This window comes from Brugia malayi, assembly GCF_000002995.4.
Source record: "Brugia malayi strain FR3 genome assembly, contig: Bm_v4_Chr1_scaffold_001, whole genome shotgun sequence".
Lineage (NCBI taxonomy): Eukaryota > Metazoa > Nematoda > Chromadorea > Rhabditida > Onchocercidae > Brugia > Brugia malayi.
Window position 1 is genome coordinate 12,850,248 of NW_025062475.1, and position 17,593 is coordinate 12,867,840.

At 28.5% G+C, this 17,593-nt stretch overlaps 2 protein-coding genes across 4 annotated transcripts; both read left to right on the forward strand.

Annotated features, from left to right (window-relative positions):
- Window positions 1–4,553: 4,553 nt before the first annotated feature.
- Bma-cct-5 (T-complex protein 1, epsilon subunit, putative) lies at window positions 4,554–8,118 on the forward strand (the record flags this gene model as incomplete). 3 transcript variants are annotated; one of them, XM_001900923.2, is made up of 10 exons in its annotated part: window positions 4,554–4,667; window positions 5,062–5,287; window positions 5,553–5,745; window positions 5,934–6,126; window positions 6,219–6,368; window positions 6,526–6,756; window positions 7,082–7,294; window positions 7,412–7,592; window positions 7,821–7,888; window positions 8,068–8,118. In XM_001900923.2, 10 exons carry the CDS (start codon window positions 4,554–4,556, stop codon window positions 8,116–8,118), a joined length of 1,620 nt encoding a protein of 539 aa, XP_001900958.1. The 3 variants fall into 3 exon arrangements, with proteins under 3 accessions (XP_001900958.1, XP_042933647.1, XP_042933648.1); XM_043077713.1 differs by lacking the exon at window positions 4,554–4,667 and having other exon boundaries at window positions 5,125–5,287; XM_043077714.1 differs by lacking the exons at window positions 4,554–4,667; window positions 5,062–5,287; window positions 5,553–5,745 and having other exon boundaries at window positions 6,103–6,126.
- Window positions 8,119–10,482: 2,364 nt separating this feature from the next.
- Bma-atf-7 (uncharacterized protein) lies at window positions 10,483–14,685 on the forward strand (the record flags this gene model as incomplete). Its single annotated transcript, XM_001900924.2, has 11 exons — window positions 10,483–10,542; window positions 10,849–10,960; window positions 11,448–11,566; window positions 11,733–11,906; window positions 11,988–12,152; window positions 12,477–12,742; window positions 12,841–12,958; window positions 13,239–13,379; window positions 13,529–13,617; window positions 13,893–14,127; window positions 14,455–14,685. The coding sequence occupies 11 exons, from the start codon at window positions 10,483–10,485 to the stop codon at window positions 14,683–14,685; spliced, it is 1,710 nt and encodes a 569-aa protein (XP_001900959.2).
- Between the last annotated feature and the right edge of the window lie 2,908 nt (window positions 14,686–17,593).

Below are 17,593 nucleotides of genomic sequence, written 5' to 3' on the forward strand. Positions count from 1 at the left end.
GCATTTAACTTATTGTTCAAGGTTATTGGTTTATTCTAATAATAAAAGTTTTCGTCTTTCAAAACTATTTATCAACTGTAAATCAACTGAACCGAGAGCAAGTCTTCAGTGATAATTACATGTTACAAGTTAGACATAAGCGAACAATTAAAATTTTGCTCAAATTCTAAAGCTTATTACTTGACAGCACAGTTTAAAATGATGTGTCAATTTGTCCAAGTGCTAGTCATTATATTTTTTCCTTTTTTAAATAATATAAACATAATCATCATTATGCGTCAAGAACAAATCCTTACTGTTGAAAAATACCAACATCATTAAATCTCTTTATTATGGTAATAAATTTATAATTTTTCAAATTATCACAAAAAATTATGATTTATGTTATCATTAAAACTAATATGGATATTCACAGCAATATAATTATTGCTTTTTAAATTGAAAATCTTTTAAATGTAGCAAGACGAGATTGTTTAAAGTTAATTGAAAAACTTTCACATCAAATGTTATATTTTCCCCTAACATTTGTAATTCATTAAATTAAAACGAACAACAGTCACATAGTTGATAAACGATGAATGTAGCAATCAATCGATCAACTAAAACCGATCTAAGATTAACGAACAATTACTGCAATTTATCTATCAGCAATATTAGTGATAACTGATTAAAGAATCAAATAATCAATGCCTGTAATTAATAAATGGTATAAATTAATTTATATAATTATGTTTCAAAGAAAAAATGATATAAATATGATAAAATATCCCAAAAGTGTTATCATTTAAGTAAAGTACAGCTTTAATATTTTATCAAAATGATCCAAATAACGGATATATTGAATAGATTGAAAGAAATTAAGTAAAAATCGGAAATGAAATTTAAAATCCAATTCACTTTTGGATGAAGTTTAATATTAGTTTTAAAAAAGAAAAACTGATGATATGCTAGTATTAATAATGATTACTATGAAATCATTTAGTAAACTTCCTTATTTCATAGTAACATTAATATTAAAGTATATTGTTGTATGTTTTAAAAAAAAAAAAAAAAAAGTTAAAAATTTTTAACAATCAAATAATAAAATTTTTGAGTAATTTAAGTAAAATAAAATATGGATGAAGTATATTTTCTGCCAATTCATAAACATTTTTATCACTTATAATCATTTTTTATCAGCACCTGCTGTATAATAATTTGCTGAGAAAATTTAATTTTTCAAAGTACTAAACATTTTATATTGGAAAAACTTTTCTTTTTTTTTTTTCTTCCTTTAAATTATTAAATCTTTTTATAATTTATAAGTTATTTCAATCAGTTTTTTATCATTCATCTTTTCCTTATCAGTAGTTTTCAAAGTGATAACTTTTCTATTATAATGTTTGAAATGTTGTAAAATGTTTCAAAATGTATCCAATTGAGCATTACACCAAATTGTAAAATTCACGTGTGAATCATGTTTGAAGGATTAATTTCATTTATTGATTTGTTAGAATTGTATAAAATAATAAAAAAAAAAAAAAAAAAAAATTGATGGAAATGATTCAGTTATTGATTTCTTATCTATGTGCTATATATATATGAAATAAATTTATAACTTAAATATTATATATAGTGTAATGAGTATAATTTATTGTATATATATACATATATATATTTTAAATATACCGTTATAATTTATTTCAATAACAAATTATTTGATGTCTACTTGATGAAAATTTAATTTGGCAAAATTTTCAAGGGATTTTTAAAAAAGTACAACAATCATAAATCATCGGCAAATATTAAATCACAATTTACAAGTAGGTCATCGACATTCTCGGGCTATTAACCATTTCCTCTTATTCACTATTATAATGCTAAAAAAAACAAAAAAAAAAAATGCAAAATTAGGAAAAATGAAATAGTACATATGCAAACGACGATTGCATAGACGAATAGAAAATATTATTATTATTATTATTATTATTATTATTATCATTATTATTATTATTTCTTGCCTTCTCATTTCTTCATTTTTAATCCTATCTATAATATCTATATTTATATATAATATTAATTTTCTTTTTCTATTATTTTAAAAAAAAAAAAATAATTTTTTTTCATTTTAGAAATGATACTATAATAATAATAAACGAAATATAATATTTTTGACTAATAAGAGCAAAAATTAACAAGCTAATTTCATTTCAAAACGGAAAATCTTTTTTTTTTTGTTGAACTTTTCTTTTCGCTTTTCCTTGATGAAAAATGAAATCAAAGTATAAACTTTAGATTTGTTCATTTTTTTCTTTCTTTCTTTTTTTTTTTTTTTAATGTATGATTTTAAAGGAGAAAAATAATTTTTTTATTTTTCATTTCTAAAATAGCGGTTAATTTCAATTTCAAACCTTTTCTTTTGATAAAAAAGAAATTGAACATTGAATGTTAATTTGTTATGTATTATTTTACAAATGGAAAAGAGGAAAAAAACTTTCTTTCACTTTTTTTTCTTTTTTTTTTTTTTTTGTTAAAATAATAGCACTAATATAATTTGGTGTTGCGAAAAGAAAAAAAAAAAAATTTGGGATGTAAATTCATTCGAAAAAATTTTTCAGAAGCGAAATTAATCCATTGATTGATCATTCGACTGATTGATTAATTGATTGATTGTCGACATGCATGCATCACTGATCAAATATTATTTAATTTATTATAAATTAATGAATGTATATTATTACAAAATTATTCATCCAATATTAACAATCTCCTATCAGAATGATTAGAAAAATGAAATAAAACATTTAAAAAAAAGTATGTTAATCATATCGAAAATGCTAAAATATTGATTAAAATAATGCTAAATGATATATTTTATAGAATTAAAGTAAATATCTCCTTTTTTTTTCCCTGGAATAATTTAAATTGTCTGAATACTAAATTTCATTAAATAAAACTGATAAGATTGTTAAGTGCTTTTTTTAAAAAAACAAAAACAAAGAAATGAAATGTTATAAAAGTATGTTTAAATAAAAGAGTACAAAATGAACAACTTTATCTATTAATGAATAATCAAATAATTTCTTGCACTTGTTTAAAAAAAAAAATGTACTATTTACATTTAAAAAATGCATATATTATTGAATAATACAATAAATGTTTCTTTTTTTTAAAAAAAAAATAAGGAAACATATTTGCATGTTTTTTTAGTAATTAACTTTTTGCTCTTTAAAAATTAAACAATTTTCAAATAGTTTTCAATGAAAACGAAAAGATTCATATAATTCATATAATTTTAATTTAATGAATTAATTTCTCTAATGAATATTCACAATAATTGATTGTTTAATAGCTCTTTTATTTTATTTTTTTTAAATCTTTTTTTTTTTTTTTTTTTTAACATAAATCAATCCATTAACAAAATGTAGATATCATAGCACTAATATTAGATATATATATGTGTATGTAGTATATGTTCATTAATATCTATTAATGTTATAACATTTATCATTCTAAACTAGTACGAGAGCAAATATTTGAATGCAAAATTGTTGCATTCATTTGTAACTGTGAAATAAATAATTTAATGAAATGATTTCAAAAAATATACGCACCTAAATTGAAATTTAAATAAAAATTTTGAAGAAATAAGATAAATTTAATTTTTATATAACAATTATATCTACCTTGGTCATTTCCGCATATTTCTTTTTTTGCTTATTCCTTTTTTTATTTACTGATATACGTATATACGTATTCACATACACATATATACACACATACATGCATATACGTATACACATATAATACATAAGGAAGTATATTATTACACAAAAATTTTTCACAGCTATCCTTTAAAAGTGCAAATAGAAAATGTACCAAATATATTATAGACAGACAAACATACACGTGCGCACACAGACACACACACATACACATATGTATGATACATACGCACACATATGCAGATGAATGATTTAGAAAAAAGCTAAAGAGTGGTAGATGGATGGATGGATGGATGGGAAATCAATAAATGTTGAAGGTTTCCAGATGTAAAGCACTACATTTTTGCACTACTACATACATCGTCACAATTTCACAAAATTCTTAATTTATTTCAATGACAATGTTTCTTTCCTAATTAGAAGAATTTTCATATTATTTATAAATAATATTATTTAAGTTCATTTTATTATACACAAGCCAGTTAATCAACCACACAGTAGAACTAATCAATCAATATACATCGTGATAAAACCACAATAAATTCATCCACCTTTTCCTTCTCACACTGAAATTGTACCACTTTTTTTTTTTCTTTTGTTTCATAATTATTGATATATCATTGTAACAAAACCATCGTAGCATTACATCACATTTCTTTTTTTTCCTGCGTTTGGATTGAGTGATGGGAATTAAATTGGGGAGGAATGTGTGCATGTTTTGTAGGAGATTTATGGATTGTTATTACTTTTTTTCTGATAAGTTGTATGCAATTTGTTATCAAACATTTATTTTTTATTATGTGTACATGTATTTAATATAATTTGGTATAATTAAAGTGAGATATCAAAATGATGGCAGATGCAGCAACAGCTCATGTGTTATTTGATGAATTTGGGCAACCGTTTCTACTGCTACGTGATCAGGAGAAGCAAAAACGTTTAACCGGTACTGAAGCATTAAAGGTAATTGAAAGGACAATGTCACATTTTCATGCTTATGTTTTTTGAAACGATAATAAATATAAAAAATTTTTTTCCCTAACATTTATGTACTACTGTTGTTTTGTTAGTTTAATAACAAGGTTTAAATTTTTGACGCATATAATTCATAAAAACAAATTCATATTAAATATAGTGCTTAAAATGTGATATTTGTTGAAATTCTGCAGATAGCGTATTTGACGTATGTGAGTTTATATTATAAATATAGAATCTTGTGTAATTCCTATGTAATTTTTATTTAATGGTACTAGTAAATCTGAGTGGGTATTTGTCATTTCCATTGGCATGAAAGAAATTGAACTGATTTAAATATTTTTCTTAGATGAAATAAAACATTAGTTCTTAATCATTTAAGAGTCATATTCTGGCTGCACGTGCGGTAGTAAGCACACTGAAATCGTCTTTGGGACCTCTTGGTATGGATAAGATGCTTGTTTCTGGCGATGGTGACGTGACAATTACGAATGATGGTGCTACGATTATGGAAAAGATGGATGTTGAGCATCATGTAGCCCGCCTTATGGTTGAATTGTCAAAAAGTCAGGATGACGAGATAGGCGATGGTACGACAGGTGTTGTAGGTAATGTTTAAATTTACCTTCCCAATACCAGTAGTAAAATGTGCGGAAGCATTAGAATGTTTAAACTATGTTTTTATTTTAATGAGATGAGTGACAAATACATGAATAAAGGTGTTTCTATTGTCTTCATATGTTGCTAAATTATTGTTGAATTCTATGTATAAGTAATGGAAGGACTTTTCGGTTCTAAATATTTAAGTCTTCAGATAATTTTCCGATTAAGCATTATGTATTAATACTATTCATTATGTTTTGTATGTTGCAGTCTTGGCTGGTGCGCTACTGGAACAAGCGGAAGATTTACTTGATAAAGGCATCCATCCGATTAAAATAGCGGATGGATTTGATCTGGCATGTAAAAAGGCATTGGCAACATTAGAAAATGTTGCGCATTCTTTTCCCATACATAATCGTGAACTACTGATTGAATCAGCTGTTACTGCTTTGGGTTCAAAAATGTAAATTTAATATCTCAATGAAACATATTTTGTTTTCTTTATTTCTATGCTTACAGCTAGAAATCTTGAAGTATTTTGTCCTGTTTTGTAATGTACACGAAATATTTCAAGTGCGATGTGTCATTTTTTTTCCCTTTGTTTCTTTTGTTGAATATCCAAATCTCACTAACACAGTATTTTGGTTTCAGCGTCAATCGTTGCATGCGTCGACTCGCGGAAATCGCTGTAGATGCTGTATTGTCAGTAGCAGATTTGGAGACGAAAGATGTCGATTTTGAACTGATCAAAATTGAAGGGAAAGTGGGAGGCCGATTAGAAGATACATGCCTGGTAAAAGGAGTTGTTATCGATAAGACGATGAGCCATCCTCAAATGCCAAAGGTTACTGTATACACAAATATATTATTTTTTAGCTGTTCACTGATGCTAATAATGGATTTTTTATGTTTTCATTATGGCATCAATCATTGCAGGAATTAACTGATGTGAAAATTGCAATACTTACTTGTCCATTTGAACCACCAAAACCGAAAACAAAACATAAGCTTGATATTACTTCAACTAAAGATTTTCAAAATTTGCGAGAATATGAACGAGCAACTTTCGAAAAAATGATCGAACAGGTCATGCTTTGGAGATAAATTGATTTTTCTTTTTTGTTTTCTCCTTTGTTACTAAGAAGAGCATATTTTTTATCAGATAATAGTCAGTTGATTTAAATTTGTTCGAGATTTTTTCAGTTGATCATGAAAGTACTACAACTTTTTGTTTGAACTTCAGGTCAAAGATAGTGGCGCTACTTTAGCAATTTGTCAGTGGGGCTTCGACGATGAGGCCAATCATCTTCTACTTGCTCATAATCTTCCAGCAGTTCGTTGGGTTGGTGGACCTGAAATTGAATTAATTGCGATTGCAACTGATGGTCGTATTGTTCCACGTTTTGCTGAACTTAAATCTGAAAAACTGGGAAAAGCTGGAAGAGTTCGCGAGATGTCATTCGGAACTGCCAAGGTAAATTTTCTTTGATATTATTTTGTCATTCATAATGAATTGGCGATGTAATTGTGAAGCACTGAAATTGGGATTAGAATTACACTCATTATGATGCATTGCCAGTAGTATCAGTAACGCTTGTGCGCTAATGGTAATAAGCAGGTGTCCTAATCTTCTAACGACTGTAGAATAGAACTGGATGAAAAGTAAAATTAAAAGCAAATAGTAATAAAAGGTATCTCCAGTTTGTCACTACTTCGTGTTTTTGTGTTTAAAACGTTTATGTTGATAATAAGCTTTCTAATTGTTGAATAATGGTTAGCTAGAGACAATTTTTTTACAGGATCGTATGCTTTGTATCGAAGAATGCCCGAATAATCGTGCTGTAACGGTGTTTATTCGAGGTGGCAACAAATTGATGATTGAGGAATCGAAGCGTTGTTTGCATGATGCTCTTTGCGTTGTTCGCAATTTGATCAAAGATAACCGAATTGTTTATGGTGGTGGCGCAGCAGAAATCTCCTGTTCACTTGCTGTTGCAGAAGAAGCAGATAAAGTAATTTTGTTGCTGTTCAAGTCGGCCATAAATGTTTTTCCGTTTATTCTTTATTTTTTTATTTTTTCAAAATTTAAGATATTGTCAGTTTATTTACGAAATTGATGTAATATTTAGATTGAGGGTATTGAACAGTATGCTTTTCGCGCTTTTGCGGATGCATTGGAAAGTATTCCTATGGCATTGGCTGAAAATTCGGGCCTTTCTTCAATTGGTACAGTAACAGATTTGAAGGCAAAGCAGATCCAGCAGTCTAATCCAAAATTGGGCGTTGATTGTCTTGCTGTTGGCACAAACGGTTAGTTACTGATCAAAGCAGTTCTTTAATAAAAATAAAGTGTTCAAGTCAGGAGCTTAGTCCCTGAAATTGCTGTTGCTATTGAAATGCGCGCTTATTCATAAGTCACTGTTCTTGATGTTATCAAGTTTAGCATTTCATTAACAGAAAGTCTTCTATTTTGTACTAATTTAAAAAATAAAAGTTTTATATTATACAAACAAAGAAGTATTCATATTCGTTTTTCAGATATGGAAGAACAAAAGGTAATGGAGACATTATTGTCGAAAAAAGCACAAATATCTCTTGCAACGCAGGTTTGTTTATTTAGATTTCGCTTGTTCTTTTTTTAATCATTCTGTTGAAATGTTCTTTTTTTTTTAGAAAAAAAAACTGACTTTTTAGGATTTACATTTCTTAAATATTGTTTCTCCTATTTTTTGTTATTAGTTATGAATGCAGACAAATCTAATTTGATATATGCAATGTTTTGTAGGTAGTACGCATGATCTTGAAAATCGATGATGTCCGAGTTCCGGAGTCATAATAGCAGAAGTGTTCAATTTGATGATATTATTACTAACCACTTAAATTGTTTTGTTGCTTTTCAAAATTGGAAATAAATTTCTTTTTAATTTGAGTTTTTCTTAAATTTTAAAATTATGCCGTTCATTCGGCTTTTAGTATTGTTAATATCTATGAAATTATTGAACCATTTGTTTTGGTACACAGTTGCTCTTGATTTTGCATAACTGACTGAATGGATTGGAGGAATGATGAAAATATAAAATATTTTTTCTAGAATTTCTTTTTTTTTTTTGCATAGTTGAAGAAGAAAATATGCGATATAGTTGAATATCATGACCGCCGATAGTGATGTACTAAATAGCTGTAGGGCGGTGAGCATTAAGAAACGAAATAGCCGTGGGCATATGTACGTAGTTTTTGCATACATGTATGTTTTTTTGTTATTAAATAGGTTAGAAAAAGGTAGACTTGTTCTGAAATTTTATAATTTAATTTTTATCTTACTGATGGTAGCTGCTTGTTTTCTACTCCCTAAAAAAAAAGTTTTTTTTTTTTTTTTTTACGGTGTGAGGAATAGTATAGTGTTTAGAATATTAAAATAACTATTGATTAGAAAACAAGTAAGGAGAAATTAGGCTTCCATTGATGCAAATGTTTATGGAGTGATATTTGTCATCGAATTATTAAAATTTTGAGAGTAATGTAATGGTATAAGCTTGTAAATTTTTTGTTGATGAGAAAATACAGTTTCTAGTAGCAGTGCGCAATATACTTTAGTTTGGATATTTCTTAGTTTCTCAGTCTCTTACCACATCCTCAAGTTCATATGATCAGAAAATAGAGCTGAAACAGGTCAATCTTTTGAATATGATTTGTTAGAACTGCTTTAACTATGCAAACTGAATTCGTCAAAATGTAAAAACATGGGTGTTCAAAAAAAAAAAAACTTGTATTGCTTTTGTACCGTATTCTTTCACAGACTGAAAAAATGATAAGAGAGATGGGAAGGGAATATTTGGCTATTTTCTTAGTTGCTTTCGAAATTTTAATGATAGTTTGCTTTTTAAATAAAAAATAGATACGATTCAGTTGGTGCAGTATGACATGGCATATTTGGATTTGTTTCCATCGACATTGGGTGAGATGAAGCGAAAATCACTCGTTGTATAAATGAAATGATGCGTTAAAAATGCTTGAAAAATTGAGGATACTGGAGGGTTGGGTTTGGCGTACAATCACTTTACGGAATAGATTCCATTTTGTAATTTTGAGGGAAGGAGGAAAAGAAATAGGAGGACAAATATTGGACATTACTCTTTACAATTTTATGAAGCCTAGTAAATTGAAATTAGATTTTTTAGTGATATTCAGCAACTAGTTTCTATGCATTGTTTCCATTTTTTTTTAAAAACTTTCTAGTTTAATTTTATTTTGGGATGCTATATGACTATGCTAAGCATAAATTAGAGTACTGACATTTTAAACCGGAAATTTTACGATTGGTCATTTGGAAAAGCGTCCATTAGAACTGTATTTCGTCATCATTAATAATTTTCATGTTAAAAAAAAAATTATTTGACTATGCTTGTGCCAAAATAAAAGGTATTTGCTTTAGCAAACAATTTTAGTTGTCCATAAATCAGAATTTGACAGGATGATAAAAAACTTTTTTTCTTTGTTATTTTCTAAAACAATGCATTACTACCATCGTTTAATTTACTTAATAGTAAATTTAACCTTCATCATCGTTAAGAAAAGGAAAAAAGTGTCATGGATTTTTACTCGAACATTAACAGCAACGCAAGTGTTGCGTAATAACCAACTGTTGTTACGAAGGCAAAAAAAAAAGAAAAGAAAAATTGCCATGGATTTTGGACATATAACAACGACATGAGAGTTGTGTAATGTCTGCTTCTCAGCGACATATTTTGGTGGATTTTAATCAAGCAAACTAAGGAATTGGTAAGTTATATTACTCGAGTGATTCGAAGTATTTTTACCTTCCTATAATAGATTATATGAAATAATTCTGACGCAAATATGTGTTCTTTTTCCTTTTTTCTCTCTGAAGATGTTGATGTTTTCATAGTTATGATTCATGCTATTTACGATTAAGCTTTCTACGGAGTGAGCAATAGGTGGAATAACTGCTACCATATTAAAAAAAAAGTGCTTCATATGGAAGATTTTAGTCAGGAATATGTTTTATTTTTCCTACTTTCCTTTCCTATCATTGCTTACTTTCTCATCATATTTTCATACTGATTTAGGATATTTCATTGTACATATTGTTACTTCAGTAAATTATTTCTTCCTGGATTTTCAGTTATTGATTGTCAAATAACCAATTTACAGAAGAAAACTCATTTGTTTTGTTGATCGTATGTCTATAGCGACAAATACATCCAGCAATGTTACTACAACTTATACAAATGGACCAATGGTAAGTTTTTTTTTTTTTTTTTCCTTTTTTGCACTCCGTTTCATTTTTTATTAAAAAGAAAAACTTTTATAAATGGTTTAGGATGGTTTTTTAATGTTTTGCTCATTTCATTTACTATTCTTAATACTAACCTTGGAAATATTTTAAGCAGTTTATAATGTGATTTATCATCCAAGAAATGCTGCACGAAGTGATGCGATATCATTTATATCCAATTAGTTAATTAATAATCTATAACCTTTTTTTCCTTGAAAATTTTGATTTGTTAATGTTGTTTGTGGATGTAGAACTCTGTTACCATTTGAGCTCATGAAGATGGAAAGTGTAGTGCAGCGGGATGATTCATCGGTAGATGTCGTTACATTGGAAACCCCGAATTTGACATCACTCATTGGTACCAATTCAGCCACATTACCACGTAAGTTCACTATCATTGAAATATAATCATCTGATTAAGTTATTATTATGTTACCGAAGGAATTGGCTTATATGTTTCTCCCTTTCCCAAAATCAGCTTTCATTATTTTAATCACCTTTACTAAAATGGTTATTTCATAATTTGATAAATAATAAAATTCCTTTATTGTTAAGAGTTATGCATTATACAAATATTCCGTTTATACAAATGGATTTAGTGATTACTTGAAAATTAATTCCTTCTAACTGCACTCTTTTGGAAAAAACGTTCATTTTTCCTATCACCATTATTGTTTGTTGTTGTTTAGTTCCACATTCTTAAAGCATAGTCAATATGTAGTCGATGGAGTTTTACAGTTACTATAGTTTGCAGTCAGTTTTCACAAACTTATTTGTGTATAGTATGTATCAGTATTATTATTTTCCCACTATTCATATAAGAAATTTGTTGACGATTTGTACGATTTCATCTCGACGACTTTTTGTAGCGGATTTTCCATCAACAGCTGAACTGATGCAGAAATGTCTCACTGTCAACCCATTTGAATTAAAATTTCGTGAAGCAAATCGACGTATCAGTCAGTGCAGTGAAGAACTTCTTGAGCAGGTTTATCATTTTTACAACTTATACATTTTCTTCTACTGAAGATTGAAAAAGCATGTTGGAGGACCATGAAAGTAACATCAAATTATTTATTGAAAGTGGTAGTACGATTTAGTTCTGTGTAAAGCTGTTATTCCAGCTGAATTATTCCTTTTTTCTTCCTTTGCAGAATGGACTTGTTCCGGTGACGCTTTCATTGCCGACGACAGGTGGCATAACCTTGCTGAAACTGCCATCATCTTTGGCCCATTCTCCGGGTATCTTCTCAAACATCAACGTTCTTTCAGCGGATTTCGAAGGTGATGGGTTAAAAAGTGCTGACTTGTCGCGTTTAGTGCAACAGGTAAAAGTATTTTTGCTATAAATGGCAAATGAATGGAAAGAATATAGTTGTATTATTAAATAACGAATATTTCGGTTTTAGATGAAAGATAATGGTGGTTTGTCGACGCAGAATTCACGAACTAGTGAAGACACTGGGCAGGCACCTCGAACTGCTGATGTACTTAATGCCGTCCTTGATATGCATTCTGATAGGTTGGGATCGCTTGGTTTTCTTGGTACAACTGGCGCTACTACTCCGCCTTTGGTATATTTCATATCATTGCTTCAGAATGTAGTAATCGTGATCATTAATTTTTGATGCGCAACATTTTTTTTATAAAACAATGGAGACCATATAATATTGCTTTTCGTTGAAATGCCTGAAATATTTTACTTTCAAAAACAAATAGGAAAAATTTTTGTCTTGAAAAATTGCACGACGGATTATGTGTTTCATTAAAATAAGAGTAAATGTTAACTGTATTGATCTCTGAATCTTTGAAGCCTATAATTTGTCTTTTAGTAAATGTTCAAATTGAAGAATTCGAGATAACGTATTAAAATAAATGTATTACTTTCTGCTTTTCAGAAAGGACCATTGGGATCAATCATACCGACATCATCATCTGTTGCTGTAGCTCTTTGTTCTGATTTGTCTGCAGTTGCACCATCAACATCGTGTACTGCAGGTGTTATTGGTCCTGAATGTACATCCACTTTACTCTCATGTTCGCCATGTTCCTCAGAATCAGCTTCCGCTTCTTTAACACCGTTAATTTCTGCTATAAATAGTCCCGTTGTCAGTGCACCAACGAATATTTCAAGACCCGGAAGCTCTGCATCAGTACAAACGCCGTATGTAAATGCGATTTAACTTATAAATGTTTCGTTTTCGCTTGATTGCGTGATATCAGTATTGACACTGTTTATGTTACCATTTTTTCCTTTTTCAGTAAAAAACGATTGTCAGTACGCGCAGCAGCGGCAGCAGCAGCTGCTGCTGCAGCGGTAGCTGTACCATCAAGTATTGCGCCAGTTGTTTCAGCTCCTTTTCTAAGTGCTGTTGGAACAGTAAGTTTTTTTCATCTTACAAATAATATTTTAAGTGAAGATTTAAATTGGAAAAGGTGGTAAAATTTTGCAGAGATGAATAAAACAACAGAGTTTTAAGAATGTCGTGATTCGAATCAGAATTTTCAAAGTTTCAATATTCCTTATAAGTTAGATGAAGTGTTACATAAAAGATCTAGCTTATTTATTTGATTTTCATTAATCTGCTTTTGTTAAGTGTGAAAAATTTTCCTCAAAATCGATTTCGAAATTATTTTTTGGATGAAATTGAGCTTTTAAGCTATTACCGGCAGCAAACGTTGAGGAGCGGAGTGATGTGTCGCAAATTTCAAATACACAATTATCGCCAACAGATCACTGGGATCCTCGTGATGTGAAACCAGTGATTTCTGTGAAAAATGCACCATCATCATTACAGGCAGTAGGTCTTTGTAGAACATTAATAGGAAAGAAGACAGAAGCAAATAGGTTTTTTTTTTAAATCATTTATCAGTTTGACAGTTTTTAGGCAGGTGATTCGATCTTTCATCCATAAACAAAGATACTCTGTTCATGTCCATTGATTTGCAGAACCAGCAGTATTTTGATCACGAAGAAGTCATTTATCCGCAGGATGAGCAGCGTAAACATACGGAAATATTGTCATCCGCATCAAGAAGGTTTGTTTTCAGTTAAACAATATTTCTGAGAAACGCAGAACATAAACCTTTAATTGAATTAATTTTCATCTGAATGGCCGGGGAATTGTTACTTAACATACGTATATTTCGCACTCATAAGTTAATAATGTAAATGGTCCTTGTATTTATTATTTTCGAATGAAAGATTGCTTATCTTCCAATCTTTTTTTGAATTACATAGCTTTTTCTTTGCATCTTATTAAGTTTATTTTAATAATTTATGTAATTTGTGTGCCGAGTATAACAAATTACAGCAGAGAAAGTACTATATCCCGTTCAGCAGTCACCTCAACAGCGTCATCACATCGCGGTGGACGAGGACGTGGTCGTAGTTCTCTTACTGCAGATTTACCACCCGATGAACGTCGTGTTACAATTCTGGAAAGGAATAAAGCAGCTGCTGTGAGGTATCGGAAGCGAAAAAAGGAAGAACATGATGAAATGATTACACGTGTTCATTTATTGGAACAGGAAAAAGTGTCACTCTCCGTATGTCAATATAATTTGTTAAAAGATTTTTAAATTATACAGCTGAAAGCTTTTTTAAGATATGAAATGGTGAAAATTAGTAGTTGAAAAATTTTTATTTTTGTAAGTTACTCTGCATAAGTGATGAATTTCTAATGAGAATAAAACACTGATGAATTTCTAATGAGAATAAAACAGGCATCTAGATGATAAAGAAGTAAGATACTGTTTTCTATTGTAGGATTCAAATCAAATATTAACTGGTTTAAATTTCTAATTAGTGCATTTCGTATTTTGATTAAACATTTAGTATTTTTTTAACCCGAAAATTTAGTAAATTTTTTGCAGACTCAGAATCAAATACTGCGTCGTGAACTGGAAAGAGTTACAGCTTTGCTGAAAACACGTGAAGCATGTTGTGTTTGCCACTTGAGCGGTGTAGGGGAATGTTTGCGGAATGATTCACCCTTAGAAGTAGATGTCCTTTCTCCTCAAGCTCAGTCACATCATGATCTCTCCAATTATTTATCACAGCAATTGGTTTCATCGGTCAGTCCTAACAAGAAGCCGTCAAAATGATTTTCTAAAATTTTTTGATGGACTGATTTCGAAAAATGATTCCAAAAATAAAATATACTCAGACATGATGGCATATTATATGTTTTTAGTTTTTTTCCATGAGTTTTACTTTTCATCCTTTTCAAAATTGAAGAACTCATCGTTAGGCCTTTTTATCCGGTCTTTTAATTATCAGGTTTTTTTGAGTTAATAATGAGCTAGTTTAATAAATTTTTAGGAATATTCCTAGTTGAAAGAACATATCAAGTATTAAGGACGGAGTATAATGTCTAAAAGACTGAATAGTATTGAAATATGGCTAACTTTTTTTTTCCACTCATTAGTAAAAAGTTTTAATTTGCATTCCTATTTCATTATTTTCTTCCAAATCGAATAAGGCATGGAAATATGTATGATCCTTGAATGTAAGATTCGTAAACATAAAATTCCACGATAATAGAAATTTAGGATTTGTTAATTTTCTGCATGGGAAGTTTCAAGATTGAAATTTCACCGGTTATGTTTGCTCTCTTCTAGAGATTGCTTCATGCATTTGTCGTTTGCACTTTCTCATGTGTTTATATGGTACGCGTTTGGTATTGTTATGATTGAATATTTTCATTTATTTTTTAATTCTTTGTATGTACATTTTTTATTCATACTGTAAAAAATGACTTGGTCTTTAGAAATATTTTTGAACCGATGGATGAAAAATGATTAGATGCCAAAAATTTTCTTTCCAAATATTATCTATCGTACATTTTTAAAATGCACATTCATGACTTAATGGATAGTAAAAAAATACATGCCTCATTAGCAGGATTTGATTTTGGTATTTTGTCTTGGAAGATTTAGTGAAAGATAAAGTTTGTGACAGTTAACGAAATAGGCATAAACCATTGATTATATTGAATAAGTGGAAGACACAGTTTTACTTCTGACAGATGACGAAACATTGATTGTTTCAGAAATTTGAACAATCAGTAAGAATTTTTTTTTAAGCTGAAGAAATCTTAATGCAAGACAAGTAAGAATTAAAAATTATTGAAAATTGATACTTGTTTTTCATAGTTAGAATTTCCAATTTTGATAGTTTTTTCCACTGATTTATCACATGAGTGATTTCTTGTAAGTGGAACTTATAATGCAGCATTTATATTTTTTTTCCAGGTTTTTTATTTCGTGTGTCATATTTTTATTTGAATGTTATTTATTCATTGTGGGCATTAATCTTATGTACTACTAATAGTTATCACTGACTGATCCTGAATTGTTTTGAATTAAATAATGGGTCCTTTTTTTCTGGTCAGTAAGAGGCCAGGGTTTTTTACTTCTATATTTTTCGTAATCTTTTTCTTTTCTGTTAAATTCTCTTTTTTTCATTGTATTTATTATTTCTTCATAATAGATTTTGTATTTATTTCTTCATAGTAGGTTTCATCGGTCATTTCTTTAGTTTTTTTTTTATGGCTAACTTATTTTGTTATTTAATGTCTTGTTGTTTATGTGAAATTTATTCTCAATTTGAATGCATTCAGTTCTAGACCGGTGTACATCTTTTCCAGAATCTGTAATATAAATTTGTATTGATGGAACAGGTGAGTGAAAAAAAGGTACTCAACTAGGCTTATCTTTTTATATCAATAGACCCAATGACAGTGATATCTCAGAAAATTTTACGAGGTTGTTGATAGATTCGACACTGGTTCAGTCTAATTATTATTGTTAATCATCGTTCACTGGAGATCTTTTTTGAGCTGCTAAGTTTCTCGCCCATTTCTGGAAATATTTGTTTTGTTTTTTTCTTGAATTGATAGTTCTCGCAAAATTGTATACGGCTGCTTGTTTCATACTGTTCAATAATAAATTATTGGCTTGTGTTGCTTATTTGATGTCAATTTCAAAAGTTTGAAAATTGCAGTTTTATAGTGAGCAAACGAAAACAAGGCATTTTAGTATAATATACAACGAATTTTCATCTAGAATCGAACATTACTTAGGAGATGAACCGAAATAATAAGTTAGAATAATGAGTATTTTAGGATGATATATACAAAATAAATCAATTAAAAGGATAATTTTATAATTCAATAGTGAGTTGTGAGCAGATAAATAGTAGTAAAGAAGAGACAAAGTGTTCATCAATTTTTACTCAATTATATTTGTGCTAAAAAACATGTTTTTATTAATAATTTCTATGATTGCGATTATGCATTTGTCTTCAATAATATTTTCAATATTATTATTTTTTTCTTAATAATAAGCTTTACAAGTTAAATTCTACGTTTTAATTTTTCTAATATGAATAGAAAATACAAATTACAGGTTTTAGGGCTCTTAAAAGAATTGTTTTATTTTTCATTTCGATCAAAGTCATAGATAATTGAGCGAGATCACTTACGATCGATAGTAATGATATACTTATATATATAATGGAATATTTAATATTCATCGAAAATGAGTTCAATCCAGAACTTTTCTCATTTTTAATGAAAGGTGTATATATATAATAAAAATCTAAATGTGTAAGTAGTAAGAGTTTATTATTATTATTACTATTATTATTATTATTATTATTATTACTATTATTATTATTATTATTATTATTATTATTATTATTATTATTATTATTATTATTATTATTATTATTATTATTATTATTATTATTATTATTATTATTATTATTACTAATAATAATATTGTTACTATTCAATATTGTAATTGTTCTTAATTAGTATTATTGTTGTTCTTAATTGTTATTATTATTGTTATTAATTATTACTATTATTAGTTGTTATTATTATTGTTATTGCGGAAAAATATTTTATGCCAAATTATCTAATTAATTTGTCGTTTAAAAATATGATTTTATGTTTTAATTACAGACATTATTATAAAACTGATAACAGATTTAAAAATGAATTTTTTT